Source organism: Gallinula chloropus, assembly GCF_964237585.1.
Source record: "Gallinula chloropus genome assembly, chromosome: 5".
Lineage (NCBI taxonomy): Eukaryota > Metazoa > Chordata > Aves > Gruiformes > Rallidae > Gallinula > Gallinula chloropus.
In genome coordinates, this window is record NC_140090.1 from 67,507,414 (window position 1) to 67,529,557 (window position 22,144).

Sequence of the window (22,144 nt, forward strand, 5' to 3'; positions counted from 1 at the left end):
CTGTCTCTTCCAAGGTCTGATCACGTCTCAAGTTTGTCCCACCTTCGATGTCTTTCCAGTAACATTTTGTTTCGAGTTTTACTATCATATCCTAAACTGAATCCTAAACTGGCCTGTGCAAGACCCTGCCTTACACATACAAGCCAAGTACCTTTTAAAAATGAGACACTGCAGTCTATGAAAAACACAACCACTGAAATTTATTTCTAAAAGTTCCCTCAAAGCAAACAAATAGCAGGAGAAGAAAGATCAGCCATAAAGCAGGGGCATTTTTTCCCCCTTAACATCTCTTAGAATCTGTTCCATAATTTCCCAACCAGTAGTGCAAACTGTTTATTAATCACCTACTCACACCTCAATTTTTAACCAGGACAGAGGGTGTGAACTAGAGTGGTCAAAACACCGACAAGGCAGAGAGCCCCAACGTCCCACCAGCCAACACAGAAATTTTAAGAAACAAGGACAGCTAAAAAGTCAGCCTGAGGTATTGTCTCGCCCTTCACCTTCAGAAAGGGATTATATGCCACTCCATATTGGCACTGTGTGTGCATCCAACCATACTTCAGCCTCTTCTTTGTAGATCTCTTTTCTTCTTTGGCAGCAAACTAGAAGCCTGCATTAGCATGCTGTATTTTACTCTCACCACTAGAAATACTGAGGGTGCTATTTGTAATTGTATTCTTTTAAGAGGTTTGTTCTCTGCAGCTGTTTTCTGCTTGCAGTGTATTTTGTGTAATCAGCACATCATCATAAATACATTGGCTGTTCCCCTGAGGGAAGCTGTCACTGTTTAATTTACAGAACAACCTGGCCAATGTGAATTCTAACACTACAGCACTATGGCAAGAAGTTACCACACTCGGAAAAACAGGTTTCTATGAATTTTTATATCAAGAGCTGGTCCCAGGACAATTTAGGTTCTCGAAATAGATTGTTTTTAAAAGCACTTTATACACTGGATGGAATGGATTCCTTCCCACTTACAGCTTCTTAATGCAGCACCGAACTCACTCCCACATTATTTTAAAGGTGACAACCCCAATCCCCCCAAACACAACCATCTTCCCTTCTGGCTTCTACCAAAAGAAGGCACCGCGTGTCAATGCCTCAGGCTACACACCGATTTCTTTTTTTATTTTAAATGAAGAACAACCCAAAACATCAACATGTTAGTTGTCTTCATTTCAACAAGGGAATGCACTCTGTTGCAAGGTCAAATGTTATTACCTACATCAAAAGGTTGCTGCACAGTTTATTACTCTGAAGATGCGGCAGAAGAGCAAGGCATATTCCTGAAAGTAAAAACGTATACGGCTTTACTGGCTGAATGAAGAGTTGCTTCCTTTGTTTGCTGGATATATGGTTGTATTTTGAGGGAATAAATCACAAGGATTTTTGTAGAAGACAGGCAAAGTGTGGATGGTTGATCTCACTATATACAGACACAAATTAGAAAATTACATAATGGTACCAAATTATATTGGCAATCATTTAAGAACTCAACATGAACCCACATAAACATTCGGGCGTGATCAATGAGTTACTTGGACATTTCTGTTATTAGAAGCTGTCTACCCGACTACTTGGAAAAGGAGCTAAGGAGGTTAACAATCTGGGGGGTTTATATACTTAAATACGTATATATCTATACAAAAAAATAAAAATGCTACAGAGAAACAGCTACTAACATAAATAAAATAAAAGCTAATTTAATGGCTAGATTTGTTGGGGAATTCTCCTCCAAAGGCAATGTGAAACTATTTCATACATTTAAAAAAAAAAAAAAATGTTTTCCATTTTGGGGGCAGCAGGTTGTTAAAGGTAAATTTCAATGAAACTGAAAATTCCCAAGTTCTACATATAGCAGCTCTTTGCTAATTCTGTGTGGTAATTAGAAGCTCTGTTTAACATCACCAGACACAGGGCAAGTATACAAACACAATAAAAAAAAGAATCATGCACACCACAGTATTGTTTATGTATTTTGACAAGCATAGTTTAATTTTACTTAGTTTGCAGAGCATTCTAGTAAATTATTTTTGTCTACTTGAAAAGTAACAAAATCTAAGAAACAACCAGTGAAGCAAAATAAATACCAGCTTATCTCTGATATGGTTTATGAGAATGATCTACCAAACACGCAGAAAGCTGAGTGGTAATGGCTGAAATTTTATGGAAAACTGAGTCATCCAGTTGTCTATAAAACAATAAATACAGGAAAGAGAATATCAGACTGGTTTTATGTATCATGTAAGTAATAGCCAAGAGAAAGCAAAAGAAACAAAAAGAAACCCACTGGACAGCAGAGCAAAGCATGTGTCTCTTCCAGCTAAGAATTTCTAGTAATTAGCAAGTGTATTTACACCTTAAGTGTTTGGGTTTGCCCCCCTGCAGTTTGCAGTAGACCACGTAAATGCACATTTTCAAAGGAGAAACACTTCATTTTGTGCTCCTGACAGACATGTGCGTTTGAAGTTCCTTAGAAGCACCTCTGCATGGTCTGTTTCCCGAGTCACTGACCTCCGCCCAGCACTGGCTTCAACGCTGGGTGACAAAGTACTTCAGGACTCCCCCAAATTTGCGGTAAAGTTCCACATTTTAATTTTTAATTTACACTGCTTACTGGATGTGGTATTAGCTCTTTGCCACTGCTCCAGAAATAGGTATGCCTGATCTTGTGGCACTGGCTCCCTCGGAAGTGCTGCCCACGGAGCCATCAGGCTCAAATGCCAACCGAGCCAAGTGGGTTACAGCTGACTCTGCCCGGCGCTAAGCCCACAGAAACATCCATAACTGCTGTGAGGGGGCTGCAGTGGGGTAGGCTGAACGCCCTCTCCGCATTAAGCAAGAAAGATGATTAGGCAAGGGTGAGAAGACCTGGGAGGGCACGGAAAAGTCACTAAAACGTTATTTACAGAATAATGAAGTGTAACGCAGTAAGCAACAGGAAGAAGCGGGGCTGTTCAGAGCTCCCAACGCCGCGGGCTCAGGGGAAGGGCTCGGAGGAGCCGGGCCGGGGGCCGGTCGCCCCCCCCCCCCCCGCCGCCCTGCAGTTCCCGCCGGGGCCGGGAGGGCGCAGCACAGTCCGCGGGATGGCCGGGTGTGTGTCCCGTTCCCCCCCCTCCCCGCGCCCCCTCCCCGCACCCCGCGCCGCTCCCGGGCACATGCGCGGTGGCGTGCGCGCGCACAGCCTGATTCTAATTCAATTAGCGCAGCCTGCAACTCCAGAAAAGAGTAATTCAATTAGTGCGTTGTGGAGCTCTACAATACCTCCAAGCAGATGTTCACAATCCTGAGGAGCCGGAGCTAGCTTTACAAATACCTGTAACGCCTTCACCGTGGCACCGCACATGCTGTTTGTCACTCCGGCTCTGCACACCTCTCTGGCTCGGAACCGGCAGGGAAGGAACTCGCCCGAGTTTTGGTTTTATTAAGCTCATCAGCCGGAGTAATGCCGGCGTGCTAAAGACCGTGCCCTCTTCATACCATTACACGGTAACAAGGTCGTTAAGGCGGCGGCTGAAGGAGGGGAGGCTTTTAGCCGCGGCGCACTTTGGTCACCACGCTGGGCACACCGGGGTGGCACAGCTCAGCGATGGGTACTGGCACACACCGCTCCGTACTCAGGCTGGGGAGCTAAGAAAAGCACATGCAATTCCTGACAATCGGTATGGGCACATAATAAATGCACATTTCTAATTACTAAACTGTAACAGACTACCAAAAAAATCCTCAAATCGTCCCCACGATCCTCAGAGAAGGATCTCTTTGCCACCTGGAAGAAGGGAAGCATCTCTTGTCTTGCTACTGCCCAAGAGCTGAGATCTTGCAGCACAAGCCAGGGGCTGTCAGAGCTCAGTGGGCTTCCCAGTGTCACAGCACAGGTTATCCCACCAGCCAGACCAAGCCATTAGATTTAAAGGGGGATAAAGCCAAAGTATGATTGTTTACCTAAAATGTTTACTAGCCCCTTAGGCATTTATTTTTAAAAATCTCCAACTAGGACAACCCTCCTGCTCCTCCCTACAGTGAAGCTCCCAAAAATCTGAACCACAGATGAGGGTTCGAGTCAAGTGCAAAAACTACACAATTAATTTGGCTTCATTTCTACTCCTCATATCACTTCTCACGCCTTTATAATTACTCCTGCCAGGCGGTAAGACCAGGAGAAACTGCTGCAGAACACCACCAACAAGAAACTTTGCTTAAAAAACCAGGTGTCACATTGTGGCAGTTCAATATTTCATAGCCAATACAAGGAATGTGCAACAACACTGCAACTTTAAATCTTTGCCTCCCGTGTCAGTCTCTCTCCTCTCATTGTAATGCCAAAGGGAACAGCAATCAGAGTGGAGATGTTCAACGTGATAGAGGTCAGGACACCGGTGGATCAACGTACCAGAAACACGACCTTGTTTATTTTTTTCCCCAGTATTATTGTTTACAGGGTGCTTTGCTCATGTACCTTGTGGTTCTTAGCTAAAAGATGAAATTACAGCCCAGGATGAAGCGCTCAGGCACACATCCAATTTGTGTTTCCATCTCAGAAAACAAAAAGCTTCTGAGGCCCTCGGGCTGCCATTCAAACTTGGAGAGGCTGACATTTTTAACAGCATGAACCACAGACTGGCAGAGGGAATGATCTAATGCATTTCTGACTTGTCAATCAAAGATCTCACCTCTGCTGTCTTGTAAACAGTTGGGGGCCACCTAACTACATTCATAACCAGGGGAGAGCCTGCCGCCAGCCGGGGGGTGCTGGAGCCACATGCTTTGGCTATTAGTCACCAAAATTACGATTCTGTTTCAGAGGCACACCGTAAACAGCCCACGGGCACATTTCGGAGGCCGCTGGGAGAGCATGAGGGGGGAATACAAAGCAGGCTTGGTCGAGGCCGGCCACATCTCCACACAGAGAGAATGGACTGACCAGACACATCTCTCTCCCAGTCACAGGCAGAACTATGCACGCTGGCAAACACTGGCTTCAAAGGCGAACAATTTCCTTCAAACACATTTCTCTCAAATGCATTTCTGAGCAGGCACAGCTTGCCCATCCCAAGATTTTAGCATTAGCCTCCTGTAAAGCCATACATAAAGTACTACTGCTCCTCACATCGATGGCTGATTGCTGAGAAATACAGTACAAGAACAGGCTGAAGGAAATTTACAGACACGAGTGTTTCTATTACTGACAATACTTTAATAAGCACCCCACTTCCTCCCATGAAAAATAAACAGTAGGAAAAGAGATGTAAAAGTCATTCAAGAAATCAGTTCATCTCTCTTTCATGAGTGCAACAGGCTTTCATTACTACAGACCACTTCCATCTTTCATACTCTCACCTTTCTCCAGAAGTGACCTCAGCCCAAAGCAAGGGGCCATGCTGCACAACCTCAGGAGTGCTCCTGTTTACTTCAATCTGCCTAGCACGATACACCCACACTTTCCTCAACCAGGACAGAACTTTCTGCCAAGACCAAGGAGGACACACCTCACTCCTGCAAAACCAAGCAGAAGGCGGTTTGCTTCATCTGACAAGCCATGATGAGCAGCTCTTTATGATCAAGGCCCGCAATTTAGGTAAAGCTAATCTGAATTTCTGGCATTCCAGAGAGACACTTCGGTATTCAACAAGATGCTACTTCTGCCACAGAAAGTTAATCCCCCTCTCCAATTACTAGAGCCTGTTATAGACATAAAGTATCAGATCTGGCAAAACAAAGCCACCAAGACAATTCTTTTCCACTGGTGCCCAAGCTTCAAGCTGGTATTTGTGGTGGGTGTCGGTTAGGTAAAAAAGAAGAGGTGGACCACTCCCTGTGATTGCCTTGGTAAATAACCTTTGGCATTTGACACTGTCCTGCATGACATCCTTCTCTCTAAATTGGAGACACATGGATTTGACTGATGGACCACTCAGTGGATAAGGAACTGGCTGGACGGTCACACTCAAAGAGTTGTGATCAATGGCTCAATGTCTAAGCAGAGACATTCCTCAGGGGCCAGGACGTTTAACATCCTTGTCAGTGAGACATGGACAGTGGGATCGAGTGCACCCTCAGTAAGCCTGCTGACAAGAGACCAAGATGCATGGTGTGGCTGACATGCTGGAGGGAAGGGATACCATCCAGAGGTACCTTGACAGGCTTGAGAGGTGGGCCCATGAAAAACGCATGAAGTTCAAGTCCTGTACGTGGGCAGGGGCAGTCCCAAGCAGAAATACAGGCTGGGCTGATAATGAATTGAAAGCAGCCTTGAGGAAAAGGAAGGGCTCAGGACTGTTGGTGGATGAGCAGCTCAACATGACCCACCAATGTTTGCTTGCAGCCCAGAAAGCCAAACATTTAGGCTGCATCCAAAGAAGCATGACCAGCAGATCAGGGGAGGTGATTTTGCCCTCTACACCACTCTCCTGAGACCCTACCTGCAGTACTGTGTCCAGCTTTGGGGCTTCCAACATAAGAAGGACATGGATCTGTTGGAGTGAGCCCAGAGGAGGCCACAAAGATGAGGTACAGGAACACCTCTCCGATGAAGACAGGCTGAGACTTGGGCTCGATCAGCCTGGAGAAGAGAAGGCTCTGGGGAGGCCTTACTGCAGCCTTCTGCTATCTGAAGGACCTGAAGCAAAGCTGGAGAGGAACTATTTACAAGGGCATAGAGTGACACAACAAGGGGCAATAGTTTGAAACAAAGTAGATTTAAATTAGATATTAGAAAGAAATTCTTCTGTATTAGTATGGTGAGGCACTAGAACCAGTTACACAGAGAAGCTGTGGCTGCCCCCTCCCTGGCAGTGTTCAAGGCCAGGTTGGATATGGCTTTGGGCAACCTGGGCTAGTGGAGGGTGTTCATCTCTGCCCATGGCAGGGGTTGGAACTGGGTGATCTTTCAGGTCCCTTCCAACCCAAACCATTCTGTAATTCTATGAAATTGTTCCTTAAGTCTTCTAATTTATACAATAGCTTTCAGAAGTAAACTTCAGGACATGCTATGGACTCCTGCAAACCTGAAAGGATTAATACAATTATTTCCTTAGAATTACACCCATCAAGTATGACAAGTCAGAATTTTCAAAGAACTAAGACTATTAAAAGTGATATAAACTCAGCCTTGTGAACATGCATGGCACATATTTTAAAAGGTAAAGTATCTTGAAATGAAAAATTTCATGTAAACAGACACCTGTTGGCACATCTGGAAACTTCCAAAGCATGGATTTCTAGGAAAAAAGAACAGGGTCTAGATAAGGTTTTGTTGGGTCTGTGGTTGGTTGGTTTGTTTTAAGAGAATCTACACACAGGCTAGTTTTCAGTTGCTTTGCAGAGTAACAGTGCAGTAAAATATGGCATACAAGGCACAGACAATGGAGTGACTGGCCTTTTTCTCTTGTTAAAATATCCTCTTTGGCCCCTTCTTCCTATAGCACCTTATAAAAGCTCCTGGTCCAATTTGCTGCCACTTTCCACCAGGATCTCTATGAAATTCAGTATCACAATAGCCTACCAGCTGCAAAACCTTTTGAGATACAAAGCATTAATAAGAACTGCCTCTAGGTCCTTACTTCCCCCATTCCTGGGTTTAGCTTTAAAACCTTTCCCGCTGTGGGAGGATTGCCAAACAGAGCTGAGGAATCAGAAGACCCTGTTTTCACACACGTGTCTCCAGTAATAAAAACATACAAAGAAGAAAAATGAAGTTATCTGACATATTAACAGAATCATCTCTAAATCGACTATCTGCCAATGTTTCCCATGAGGAGTCAGCAGGGCTTTAACTGAGCTGTTCAAAAAGAGCCTCTTTCCACATTTCTGTCTGAGCATCTGAAGGTAAGCATGTAAATAACTAGACAAATTCAGCAGTGACTAAGTAGCCTTCCAGATGGCATCTTCTCTTTTGCCACAAGCAAAGAACATTGATATGCTTCTCCAGTTACAGCAAGCTTGCTATGGAAAAAAGAAAATAACTTGGTATGAGAAAATTTGCTGGGTTACAAGAAAGTCTTCAGTGCTTTCCTGAAGATTCAATAAAAACACCACCATTAAAAGAACTATGATATACTGCAACAACACAGCTTCAAGCATGATCCAAGCCACTACCATGTAGACTTCTGCACTGGAAAAATGTAGAAGCCATGCCTCAGAGAGGGGAGTTTTCTTCAAAGGACGCAAGTTAATGGGGACCAAACCCCATTGAAGAAAATGAGCTGAAACACGCATGACTCATTGTTGCAGAAGCTGTTGCTGGCAATTTAATTTCACTCTCAGCTGGCACTAAATGTGTTCCTCAACACAACAGTCAGTGCTATGAAGAGTACCAGTGTACATACCATTTTAGATGGCAAGCAGGGCAGACATCCCCAATTCCCATACTCAGTAAATATACATGGAAATGTGTCTCAAGATCTGCAGAAATAGAAATGTCAGTGGCCTACTACTCCCCCAAGAAGGCAGTACACAGTGAATGGTTGTGCAGCTGACTCATTTGACTCCAAATATCATGGTGATAGCAGAAAAGTTATTGTTCCTATCTACCATTAGCAAGAACATCTTGGGCTAAAAGTTGATTTTCCTTCCTCTTTGTAATATAATGCTTATTCTGAGTAATCAAAAATAATTCAAGTAGAAAGAAGAGTCCAAATTTGAGTTTAAAAATTGTTTTCCATATACTGCTATGGTTTCTCTAAAACCTCAGCTTAAAGAGATGTAAGATTTATTTAACATCAGAAAGCCAAAAAATAAGGTCCATCCAATTTAGTGAAATTATGTAAATCAGGATTAGAAATAGGAGTCTAAATTCTGCCTATTGTCTCCAGAGTCCTCTCAGACTAATAAAAAGTCATCTTCCCCCTCCCCCACTAAAAGTCTGCTTCAGCAAAGGAGGCCTGGCAGGACACCCTTCAGAGTCCATCAGTGCTACTGCTGGGTCAGCAAAAAGAGTTGCAGCAAAATGATGCAAGACACTTAAGCCTCCCCTGAGACCGAGAGGATTACTTCCACAGTACTCTCATAGCCCTGGGAGCAAGAAGCCAAATTCAAAATCATCTTTGCATGCTGTCCTGTAGAGGTAGGTAATGAACTTTCACCAAAACTGAAAATTTCAGAGAGATTCTATCTTATTCATTATGCCTCGTCTTGCAAGTTGCTGGTGAACACAACTCTCTGCCACAGGTTAGGTCAGCAGCAGCACAATCCAGCAGAAGAAACCTTGACATAAACATTCATGATACCATGAGCTCCAATGTACACACAGTCTACAGAGATGTTTTTAAGGTCCCTGAGTCACTACAGTTTGCAGAAAACATCTCAGACACACCATATCCAACATGAATGGATATGGTAACATCTCTGCTGCTCTCCTGGTTATATTCACACGTCAGTAAAAGGTTTGTTATGATCTTGAGAGCCTTGTGTAGGTTTCTAGGTGCTCACCACACAGCTGCCGTGCTCTACCCACAGGAGACTGGGTGCATTTTCTAAGATTCACTGGTCTCTCAAAGCATCTGAGCAAACCTGTTTGGCAGAAAGCTGTCTTGTGACAGAGAAAAGCTTGAATCTAACACTCAGAGACCAAAAAACCAAACAGGTTTCCTTTATTTGCCTCCTGACTGACAGCTTACTTGTACAATAATTTTCTATAGTCAGAATGTCCAGACTACTGCTAACAAACCCGAAGCAAACAAATGCTGGCATCAATTATCACTATGGCAATGGACCCACCCCCTCAGTCCTTTAAGTGGCATAGAGAAAAATTTAAATAGGAGGGGAATCACTGCATGAACAGCCAGATTGGAGACTGTGTGATGGATACTGTTTGCCAAATACAATTAAGTGGTATATTTCTGACACAATTGAAAGCCAATGAAACAGATGATGGTATCAAGCCAATTTAGACAAAATAATTATATTATATTGAAGTAATGGAAATGCCCCAGTACTGATCTGCCCTGAATCTAGACAAGATGGGTTTAAATACCAGAGATCTGAATGATACAGGAGAGGCATACCGTATGAAGTAGAATAAACAGAGGTAAAGCAAGCAAGTAAAGGAGATGCACACAGACACAGATGGAGAGAAAAGGAGGAGTGGGGAGAGACAGAAAGTACCTGGAAAGCTGGGAGTGCGCCAGTCCCTGGGTTATACAGGCATCGCAGCGAGGGCATGCTGTCCGCCAGGCTGGAGCAGCCCAGCCACAGAGATCTGGGCATAGAGCACTGCAGAGAAAGGACAACTATGAGATGGGACTGTATGAGACAGGATGGCACAGATTACAGGAACTTTTAAGGCTTAGCCAAACGGCATCAACATAACTGCACCTGGCCTTAAAGACTGAGACATCTTTAAAAGAACACAAATTACTGATGAGCCTTTTCCTTGGGGGGAGCTTTACAGATGTTCACAGTAGCAAGAAAAAGGTACTAAGGTTTGAGAAAGTAATTTTTTAAAAATCCATTTTCTACACCAATCTGTGAGTTTCTCCAGCAATAAAAACTTTCTTTGCAATTAATCAGACCCTCTTCTCCATGCACAACCACTCTCAAGGCACAACACAAAGCAGGCAATTTTGCAAGGGAAGCAGAAAATCACAGCTTTAAGAGTAATACTGGCAGGGAAAGAAATAGTTTTCTATGTTTGGTTTTTGTCTGTAGAGGGGATAAAAGGAAAAACCTGCAATCCAAGGTGAACAGGAACTTGGTGACACTTCGTAAGATTTTCACGTTTCTGCTTGCCTTGTTATTCATTAAATAAAATACAGTTATTGTATCAACTTGATTCTGTTCCTCCAAACACAAAGAAGGAACCATAGCAGCCAATCAAGGAAAATACTAGCCATTTTGATAGTTAGCCATTACCCCCTGAAATATAGACAGTTGCTTCTTCATTTTACACCACTACTATTAAATTTAGGGATGCATTATGATACCAATTGCTTTTACCAGCCAAGGAGTTTTTGATGCCATAAGCACTGCTGCATTTGTCTAATTACTGGCAAGGCAGGAGAAAACAAATATATTTTAAATTGGCAGACAGCTATGAAAACTGTGGGATGCAACAGATTAGCTACTAGAGATTTCAAACCCTCATACATTTTTTTTTGCAGTCCTTCCCCACCACCACTTTTTTTTTTTAAAGGGGGGTGGGAGGAAATCTGAGCAGAAAGGGCAGCTGGAATGGGTATGAAATGACAGCTGCCTTTTGAGCCATCGTTTCTTGCTGCTCTTAGGAAGGCTAGAGAACCTTCCACAATCTTGCACTAAATTAGTATGTAGGAGCAACATTAACCCATCCTTGAATGAGCAGAAAGGTGATCACCAACATCCATAATCTGGTACTGTGCAGACAGCCAGGGAGAGATTAACCCTGTCCATCACCACACTGGTTGCTGTACTTTGTTGCAATTTACACTCCTGTTCCATAAATAGCACTGAAAGACTGCTTGGGAACTTAACATACACAAATGTGCTTACCAGAAGTGTATGATACCTTTAAATAAATTCCCTCACCTCACTTTCATTTTGAAAAGCCCTGCAACTCCTCACTTTACAGAGACAGGGAAACTTGAAAGCTTCCCAATATTATGCATCAGATGAATTTGTAGATATGCCCATCCTGAAGATGTGAAAAAATACAGCCACAGCGTTAGAACAGGCAACCAAAATCTGAGCCATAGTTCCCTGTCTGCCATCCTAACCTCCCGGAAAGCAACTACTCCCACAAACAAAAAACTTCCAAATGCCAGCCATTTTTTCTTTGTAACAGAATGTGTAACACTTCAACTATTAAAAGTTGTTATGACAATCAGCATTTATATATATATATGTGAAGTAGGCATTTATGGTTAAGCACTTTGCTGATTTAATAATACATTTAAAGATGTTTATCACTCTCCAAGAATGAACCACAACAGTCCCTCTGATGACACACAGTAAATTCATTAGGGTAAGCATTGCCCATTACCTGCTTACCACTGCTCCCATCCTAGCATACACAATATATGACAAAATAAATACAGGGTGATGTGGGGGGGTTGTTTCTTTTGGGTTTTTTTTTCCATACTGATTTATCAATATCTCACCCAACTATCCCCTCTTCTCAGGCTTTGCAATCCCTTGTGCTGGCCCACACTTTTGTGCTGTGATAACAAACTCAAAGAACTGCTTGCCATTAAAAATAGATTGACAAGATAAAAGAGGTTACTTTAAGTGTGTGTACTGATTAAAGCACGGAAGGACACAGAGGCAGGAAAAATGAGGACCACTCTGTCCATGGAAAGGCAACCTTGCTTCCTCAAAGTTTGTGTGAGATGATAGCTCATGACAGTGTCACTGCAAACAGCAGGTATGGCAATCCATTGTGCCAGGGCACCCGCAAAGCAACGAAACATCTTCCTTTAAAACTGCCACAATAGCAAAGGAAAACACTGGAAGCCTGTGCTGCAGAACTCTCTACACCTACAAAGCATATTGTTACTCACCCATGCACTCTTGCTGCTCAGTCGTATAGCACAATTAGGAAAAACCCAGTAAAAATTACCAACACCTCAAATGACTTCTGAATCTGCTCCAGTATAATAATGAAATTTATATTGCTGACACAGTTCTGTTACCTATCTTTAAAAAGCGTGAAGCTGCACACAGTGTGGGAGAAAATATCATTCCTGTACTTGCCTTTTACCTACTGAAGGAAACAGAGACGCTAAATTACTGTTGGTGACTGAAAGAGGCTTATTCACAAGCATGAACAAAAGGCCCCAGGTGCTTCAATAGAAACAGCTTGTGTGTAAATCAGATGAGTGACCCAACAGAACAACTTCATTTACAGCCTGATCTCTGAAAAATCTCAACAGCCTCTATCCCCATCCACTGAGCAAGCCACATGTCAAACTCTCACTTTTGTACTGTCAGCTCCACAAACAAGGGACTGGCCTCAATGTTCCCTACTTGAAAGCTGACTGACAAAATCCTCTCCTGAACTCAAGTCAATCTACATTGATTCTTCAAAACAAAGATACAGACGCACAGCGCTTGGACTACAGCCAAATGGGGATGCTGATATTGCTTGCTAAGTGCTGGGCCAGGATGCAGCAGTCTCTCTACCTTCCTGACTCCTGATTGCATTAGTACATCCCATGTCTGCACAACTTTCAGACTCAGAGACATAAAGCTTTTAATTTATAAAAGCTAAGAATCTTTGATTCACATTGAGTGGCACGACACAGGGAATTGACAAAAAACCCCACAGTTCATTTTTCCAATTGACTTTTAAGTCCTATTCCCTGAACCCTGAGATATATTCTCCCACTAAAGAAATACAGGGAATACAGTTTCAAACAGGACCAGCATCCTCCTCCTGACAGAAGCTGGTACCAGCTGCTCTACTGGTGATTAAAATGGGCTTATCTTATTTTGAATTAAAATAGGCTAAAAGCATTCACAGTCACTGGCTGAGCCGAGTGGGCAGTAACCAGGAGCTGAAGGGAAGCCGTATTTTAGCCTACTCAATTATTCCTGTATCTACATTGTAAGAACATTTTTGACTACATAAGATGTTCTGCCTCTAATAGCCTACCCTCTCTCCCAATTATTTGACGTCCTAAAGACAAATCTCAATACACACTCAATGGCTAAATTTTTGCCAGTGTTAAAAATAGCTTATTTACTTTATTTGCTATTGCATTACAAGATTATACATTACAATTTCAGGCTGGGTTTTGGGGTTTTTTTTATCAAATTTGCTCTCTTCTAGTCCTTCAGCAAATACAATATACTAGGGGTAACTAACACAGTTTTAGTAAATTGTGTTACGGGTCAGAAACGTATCACCTTGTCCTGTAAAACTAAGTGGCTCTACATGGGGGAAACAAACCAGAACTTCTCAGACTACTACAGTGCACAACTACAGTGCACAGGCATCAAAATACAAACTGTACAAAATTCACTGTAAAACAAGAACAACAACAACAACAAAATCAAAGAACAATTTAGGGATATTTTCTTTATAAACACTTTGGAGAAATTCAACAGTAATACAGAATTACTTTAATTGTGGTGCATTTTAACATATTAAAGCACAGTAACTTATTATCCCTGCCTGAACCCTACACTCAACCTTACAATAACCTGCTTGCCTAAAACACCTCTGGATTTACAGGCAACCTAAGAAATATTTTTACACATCTTCATAACTCAGTAGCAAAGCCAAAAAGGAAACCCCCCTTTTTATTTTCCCCCCAAAGGCTGGTTTTTGGTCAACTGTACATAATTTCAGCTGCTAACCACATCTATTTCAATGTTTCCCTAATTCAAAATTATTTCCCTTCTAGTACAGGGTCCTGTGCTTTATGTGGTTGAACTCTAAAGATAAGCCAATAACAATTTCTACTTCTCTTGGGAGCTGGGAATTAAGATCCTGCTCATCCAGTATTTCCATTAAGGAGCATGCACATAACACAACACATGTTGACAAGAGCTAAAGAGTTTAAAGACTGAAAGAAATGGGCCTTTTTGTGGTTGGTCCAGCTGATCACAAGCCAAGGAACTGGATATGGTTGTACAAAGAAAAACAGAAACACAAGTTGTAACTGTTAAAAAAAAAACAGGACAAGATAGGAAAAGAAGCACTAGAAATTCTACCACCCAAACTGAAGCAGGTAAAACACAAGGGATGGTCTGAACAGGATTAAAACTACATACACCAGACCTGAACTTGATATAAGGAGACAGATCGTTGCCCACCCCCTTTTTTTCCATCACTGAAAGCGAATATGGGATGACTGGTGAGTCCAATTCTCCCCAAAAGTCTCTTTCACAGCACCATTCTCCGAATACTAAAATCCAATTTCCAGGAAATGCGCCTTAGGAATTTTTATCCTTTACAATGCTCTATCAAACACATGCTCAGATGTTACTATGATTCCAAATATTCACAATTATTTTTATACTATAACAGAAAAAATGGGAAAACAAGCCCCAATATTTTCCCACTCAGTTTATGTCATACTTTCTTGGCCACATGTTTAACTAAGCCAATGCCAAAAATATAACACACATCACTTTCACATTGTGTCCAACCTGCACTATTCCTGTCACCACAGAATGCAATACATTGTATGAAATGTATCAGACAAGGCAGCTGCTATTTACATTTCAAATGTTGGCCTCATGAAACTTAGTAACATTTCCAGAAATTTACTTCTGGCTAAAAAGTGATTTGGGTTTCTTTTTTTGGTCCACTTTTTATTCTTTTAATCATATACACATAAAAATTAAAATATATCTCCTATTTTCCACTCTACTGTTCAAAGAGATGTTCTCTTTGATTAAATATATGATATAGGTGTATATATATATATAAAAAATAAATTCCCAGTGCATATTATGTACTTTCACAATTAAAAAAATCTGACACACATTTCAGTTTTTAGCTTGGGCAGCTTCTCATCTGAGAAAAAGGCATTAGGATACAACTTTAAGAAAACCTGCAGAAATGGAACAAGGAAATTCTTTTTTTATTTTAGTAGGTTTTTGTGGGGCTTTATTTTCTCTTTTCTTCCCCCCACACCATCCCATCCCATCCCAACAGCGGCTACAAAGCATACTAAATACATAATTACATGAGAGAGCCACCCAGCTTTCAAAGGAGCCATTCCAGTGAATTGTGTAAATAATATGCCTTTAAAAGCCCTAACATATGAATACAGATTTACCAGTTATGGAGCAGTTATATACCTGAGAGACAAGAATACCCATTTAAAGGAAAAAAAAAATCCTGCCTAATTATGAACTTACCAAGGAGACCAGCATGGCTCAGAGCAAATTAATACTTTCATAACTTTCTCAAAGTTTTTTGTCTATTTTCATTTGAAAATAAGAAAGAAGTTAAAAGCTCTAAGTCTTAATTAAGCCAAAAGCAATGGCTAAAAGCCACAGTGTGAGAATTACACCTCCTTATACCCCAGACCACTGTTCCCTGTGCTTAAACAGATTAATTCTGACTTTGTCACTGGCAGTTTTTCCTTGCAGTCTTTCCATGGTAAGAAGATGAATTCAAAAAAATAAAGAGGCAACTACAGTACCCCTCTGAGCATGGCTGTGAGAAGGATCTCAAAGGGTTCAACCAGCCCACAAACTGTCAGCTCTTCACATATTGCACCAGAATTGTGAAGGGCAACACGCAGTGGCTGTTGCAACCAGTGCTTCCCCCAGCATCTTGGCTTCTATTACATTCAGACATTTTGGTCACATTTCCACAAGCACATAGACAACTGAAAGTGGTTTGTGCTCCTGTTTTGCTATAATAAAAGTAATTGAGCTGTCTCATTAAAGACCCTTGAAGCATTTTGACAAACTGCAAATCAAGCAACCCAATACCTCACTTAGGGAAAGCTGAGAATACGTCCCTGGGACAACTGCAGGATCTGTCTTCAAAACTATTAGGTCTCACAAATCAGAGGCTGAAACATGCTACCAGGGTTCAATTATAACACTCTTCCTAGATTCCAAACATAGGGAAGAGTGGTCATCTTACCCCAGTACAGATCACTGACTTCAGTGCAGTGGTGTTCCCCTTCAGCCTATGGTGCAGGGGGTTACCGTGCACACACAGCTCAGGGTTCTGCAAATCTCACTGCACTGCAAATCTCACTTTCCTGCAGCCTCCCACTTTGCATGTAATCACTCAGGAAACTTTCCTTAACATACATATTATGCAAACTCTTCTCTAATCTTCTTCTACCTCTCTCTCTTACAGCAACCTTTTACAAGAGATTCCAGTTCACCAACTACTCCTAAATACCAAAGATAAGGGTCATGGAAAAAGATTTACATATTCAGATTACCCAAATAATTTCCTACCTGAGTAGGGTCTGGAAGGATCAAATCAGAGCTTTTAGGTAAATGTTTGTGAAGAAATGTTTTCCCCAAAGAGCAGTTATGGGAGTTCAACCTCTGGGATTCCAGATCAGAAGTTACACACCCCAGAAAGGGGCCAAATTCCCATCAATAAGGTATACAAGATCCTCAATTGCCAAGTGCTTGAGGGAACTTGTGTAGATCATATCTGAACCAGACAATACTAATGTTTCCATAATTATAGCTCTTTAATCCATGAAGCTGATAAATCTAAACCTGTGCACCTGCAGAGCTTTAAGATTCAGATGGCATACCCTTCTTTAAGGAGTATAACATGCAGAGACTTGTGTGTGCTTCTTTAAGCAACACCAAAGATGGTGTTATTAAAAGCAAGCCCTACCCAAACTTACTAAAAGCAATCTCACCAAAGCCTAAGTATAAAACTATGTGAAGGCTTAAAATGGAGATCTTACAAAACCAAGAGTATTAGGCTCTTTTGTAAGCAAGAACACATAGTTGCTATTAAGCCACATCACACCCAAAGCCTGATTTTGCAGCAATTCTGAACAATTTAAAATCTTTGTCATATGAGATATACCTAATTCTTTGACACAGGCATTCTGCATGAGTTTGGGCAGAGTAATGCAACATCTCACCTCCACATCTGCCCAACAAGGACAGCAGACCTTCCCTGCCTGAGCGAGGCATCACACAGACCGTGTCCTTAGGAAGCTGACATATAAACACCAAAAACTGAAACAACAGGGAGCTGAGAGGAGTAATGAATCATCACCTTTATAATAAAAAGCAGAAAGAGCAATACATCAACTGCCCTAACCATTGATGAACCTGCAGAACTACGAGGCTTTACAAAAATATACCCAACCCTACTCTAAGAAACAGGTGGAAACCTCAAGAGCTTGGGACACTTCTATAACTTTGGTCTAGATTTCCATCACAAACTGCAGACAATAAACCTGCATTGGAGGAGAAATGAAACAGAGGTTTCACTAGTTTCCCCCATCTCTAGTTTTATTTAATTCCATAAAATCTCTCAGGATTATTATGTTATGCACCTACCACACAACGTTTCAGGGATAACTGATAAGTCTGCATCACACTTCACATTCTCAAAAGTACTATATGAATGCAAAAAATTAATACTGAACTGCAGGAAGCAACCTGATTTTTACTTTCCACCCAAGGAATTAGTATCTGACTTTCAAAAAGCATATGGGATCCACTGAAAATAGACTGTATGTTTGAGATGTTAAGGAGGAGATGCTAAATGAAAAAATTACTAAACCAAAACATACCCAGAATCACTGCATTTTTCTCCAAGGAAAGAAAGCACAATTCTAGTGGAAGAATCCTGTCTTCACAGTCCTGGTTTTCACACTCTCTTTTCCAGCTGACTTGACTGAAGTGCAGACCATTAATATCTGAAGTGCCTTGTTTTGATTATACTGGCCTTTGCTGGTACCAATCTAGTTAAGGTAGCACCAAGAATTTCCAGCATAAAACACATTTACAGGTTTATAACTTGGCTCTAAAAATTCTACTCCAAAAGACAGTGGGAGGCAGAAAGGCTCAGATGAGTGCATTATATTACATACCCTATGTGATGCATACTTGCTCACAATGGTATACGAAGGGGAGAGATTAGCTTTAACTCTGAATTACCATGTTTCACAAGCGACCTAAAGCGATACTTTTAGCTTCCCCAATTATGTAATCAAAATAATGTTTTGTAAGTGTTTCAGCTAATTAAGACCTTAATTCGCCCAATTTCACAGTTTGGCTTAAATCACAGAAGGTGTCAATACAGTATAGGAATTGGAATGTCAGGTCTATTGATCATATTTATACACAAACATCCCCCCCTCTTCCTCTCCCCAGAAGTCAATTGCAGCTTGGCTTCAAAGGGTCAATGTCTAGGTGATGGGATGTTACAGACTGCAGCAGCACAGTGCCACCACTGGAAGAAAGGCTTAAATGAACATCAAGGCTGAGTAAATTACCTGTAGGTGTTTGACTTTTTGTAAAAGATAAACTCAAAGGAAACTGCTGGAGTAAAGAGAGCTTTGCAGGTTACTCGAAGCGCTATTCTTACAGTAACATGTATTTCTGGCCTTTGGTGTTGTGTTTCCTCTCGGCACATAGGAACACAATACAGCTCTCCACTGCAGCACAGCAACATTAAATATAAAACCCTGCCATTAAAGGCCAGAGGGTAATGGCATCAGTGTGGGCAACCCATGCTCAGGTACTGTTCAACTATTAGCTCCAGTTTAAGTAGGCTGAAAATACGCAAATCCAGCCAGCACTGTTTTTAGATAAAATTGTCAGTTTTATGGATATTTATAGTATGTGTCCAGTCTTGCAGAACTCCATCTTCCTTCATCTCATCTGCAATATAAACCACTTTTAGCCCACATTAATACAATGTGTTACTGGGATACTTCTCACGTTTGATATAAGCCAGGCAGCAGATCAATACTTCCCTAAGCTGAAGAATGAAAAAAAAGTAATTATGTTGGAATCCCGTTAAAAAGAGACCAGGAGAATAAACCTGCTGCACAGACACCATTTCATCTGGATGCATATGTAGATTACTGCTTTTAAATACATCACAAGTGCCTTTCTTTCAATATGCAGTTTTAAAGAATCCTACAGATCTGTCCTTTGACATATATCCTACACCAAATCAGTCGCACCTCAAAAAAAATTAACGACTCTGCTGCTCAGAGCTCCTTCTTCTGATCAAAAGTTTCCACCCTTTGTAACAACTCCTTTACCCATATACTTCCTGTGGTGAAGTCACAGCACTGAAATTGGAATAGCAAAGCTATTTCCATGGCAGCACCAGCTGATGATACAAGCTCAGGTTTATAACTTTTCCTTGGATCAAGGAGGATTAAGGTGATTTTAATATAAAGACTTTAGAACCAGCAACAGTAAACCAAAAATCAAAAGGAAAGCAGCCACATAGAAAAAGGTGGGGTTTTTTTAAGAGTTAGTTTTTCTATTATTTAAGGTTGCCTAATCTGAAAGTCTCCTTGAAAAAAAACTCACTAACTGAGCATTTTGGTTTATTGGCTTTTTTCTCAGCATTTTTCAGTCAGAAAAGTATACATCCCAGCTACACTAGAGCATTGGTAATGTAATACAGCAACAACAAAAACAGGTCTGTTTGCCTCAGAAGTAAACAGAAAATCCACACAATCCTCTTCCTATTGTTCTCTAAACCTACCACCTAAGAAACAGAAACTGATGCCACGCTCCATAGGTCAACAAACTTGAGCTCTGTGAGACGATAATTGCAGAGTTGAGATTCCTCTGAGACACCTTGCCTCAAGCTCAGCAAAAGTTTAAATCAAGAAAACATCAGCTTCAGTGTCCCAGCTGACCTTCACTAGCATGGACTTAGAGAGAAAAAGGGTCTCTCAGAGAGAAGCTCCAAAGCATGCAACATAGCACTCATCCAAAGGAACCATCTGCAAATGCAATACAGAACTCAACGTCCATCTTCTTAGAGGTATTGAAGCTCTTCTCAGTTTCACAGAAGCCGATGTAAGCTGACAGCAGTAAGCAACTTGCACAAACAAGTTACTAACTACTTGTAAGATTCCTGTTAGCACCTGAAATGAAAACTCTTGTGTTTTAAAGGGTTTTGCTGCTGTAGTTTTTAATTCTCTCTCAATCCACTCAAGCAACTTGTCTCTTTGTTTCTGTTGGGCTCATGGTACCATATATTCCTTCACCACGACATTTCATCACTTCACAACTCCAGTTGCCACGACAACAGGATGCAGCTTATCCGTGCTGTTTTCATATTTCCAGGTTTTGTTGCTATAACAACACAACCATTCTGGCTTTCTACAAAAACAGCAACTTTAAGCCACATATTCTCAAGGATGCAGGATTCATCATAGCCGTATCTCCATGAGAGAAGAGACTTGTACAGGCAATTTGTAAATTAAGCTGGTTTTCCTGAAGGGGGATTTTTCACTCACAAAAGTGAAAAGCTGACAGCAATTGCTAGAGGCAGACTGCTGAGACATCTAAAGCCTGGCCTTTAATAATAGCCAGAGTAATACAGCACTAGGCCACTTCCGAGCGGGGACTCCCCACAGTGTCAGACTGTGTCAAACTGCACAATTGTTATGTGATGTGAGTAAGTGTCCATACTTGTTTCACCCAGGCAGATCTGAATTAGACGCTAGATGCAATTCTCTTGAGTTTTAACCCAGTGGCCTCCCCATTATTACCAGCACCACCACCAAGCAGTTTTGTGTTTGAAGGCCTGGTTTAATTCTGTAATTTGAGCTGTTGTTGCAGATTTCTTTTCAGACTCTGACCCTTTTCGCTTTCAGGTGACTGCATTTTGAACTTTTATTTACAGGAAGTGCACATTTATAAAACTGGTGACAAAATGTTATACAAACACAGCATGCATAAACACAAAACAGTGATGGCTATGAGGGGTATCAGCTAACATGGCACCGTAACTTCGTTACACCCTCATTTATGTACTTCACTAATGAGACAAGCACAGGTGTCCAACACAGTCCCTCACATGAGATGAATAACAATAATACAGTCCAACCTGCTTTAGCCATGCTTGGTATCCAGAAGATATAAGTTGGAATCCATCTTTTGGCATGTGTATTCGGGGCTAGGAGAGAATAGACATAAAGAGAGACCTCCTTTTACACTGGGACCTAGCTAACCTAAGTCTAAATTCTGGAGTACTTTAAGCAATGCAGATTTTTAAAGCCATGTATGATGGTTTAGTCCCCAGATTAGTTCTTGTTCACTACTCTGGTTATCAGCTGCTTTATTTGTCTAAAAGTCACCACCATTTTTACAATTTCCACCATTTCACATTTCAATTCAGTACAGGTAGGTAGTTCTTGAAAAATTCCCACACAAATGCACTTGGATTGGCACAGCCTCCGAGGTGGGAGCAGCAGGAGAGATTAATGGTTAGCAATGCTTTTGCTACTATGTAAAGCTAAACGGTGTCAGAACAGCAGCAGTCAAGCTATGAGAGTGTTCTTACAGTCACCATCCTCAACGCAGTCAGACCAGACATTGGACAATGTGAAAAGATTAAGGAAAATCCCTGAAGAGGTGTAGCCTTGTTACAGGAGGTAACAGGAAACTATATGCTCACACAGCCATAAATTATGCCTCAAACTGATAGACAAATATCATCTCCTCCTCATTTACTGTTCTCATGCTCATCAGGTTGAGGAGAAAGCAAGACATCCAATGCTCTGGAAGC

At 41.5% G+C, this 22,144-nt stretch overlaps 1 protein-coding gene across 1 annotated transcript in view; it reads right to left on the reverse strand.

The window, feature by feature from the left end:
- Positions 1-22,144, reverse strand: part of BTRC (beta-transducin repeat containing E3 ubiquitin protein ligase) — a gene marked incomplete at its 5' end in the record, with an annotated part of 116,894 nt that overhangs the window by 79,243 nt on the left and 15,507 nt on the right. The window contains 2 exons of the mRNA XM_084264375.1: positions 10,111-10,218; positions 21,464-21,532. Coding sequence (XP_084120501.1) covers positions 10,111-10,218; positions 21,464-21,532 — 177 coding nt within the window. The remainder of the gene's footprint in view (positions 1-10,110; positions 10,219-21,463; positions 21,533-22,144) is intronic.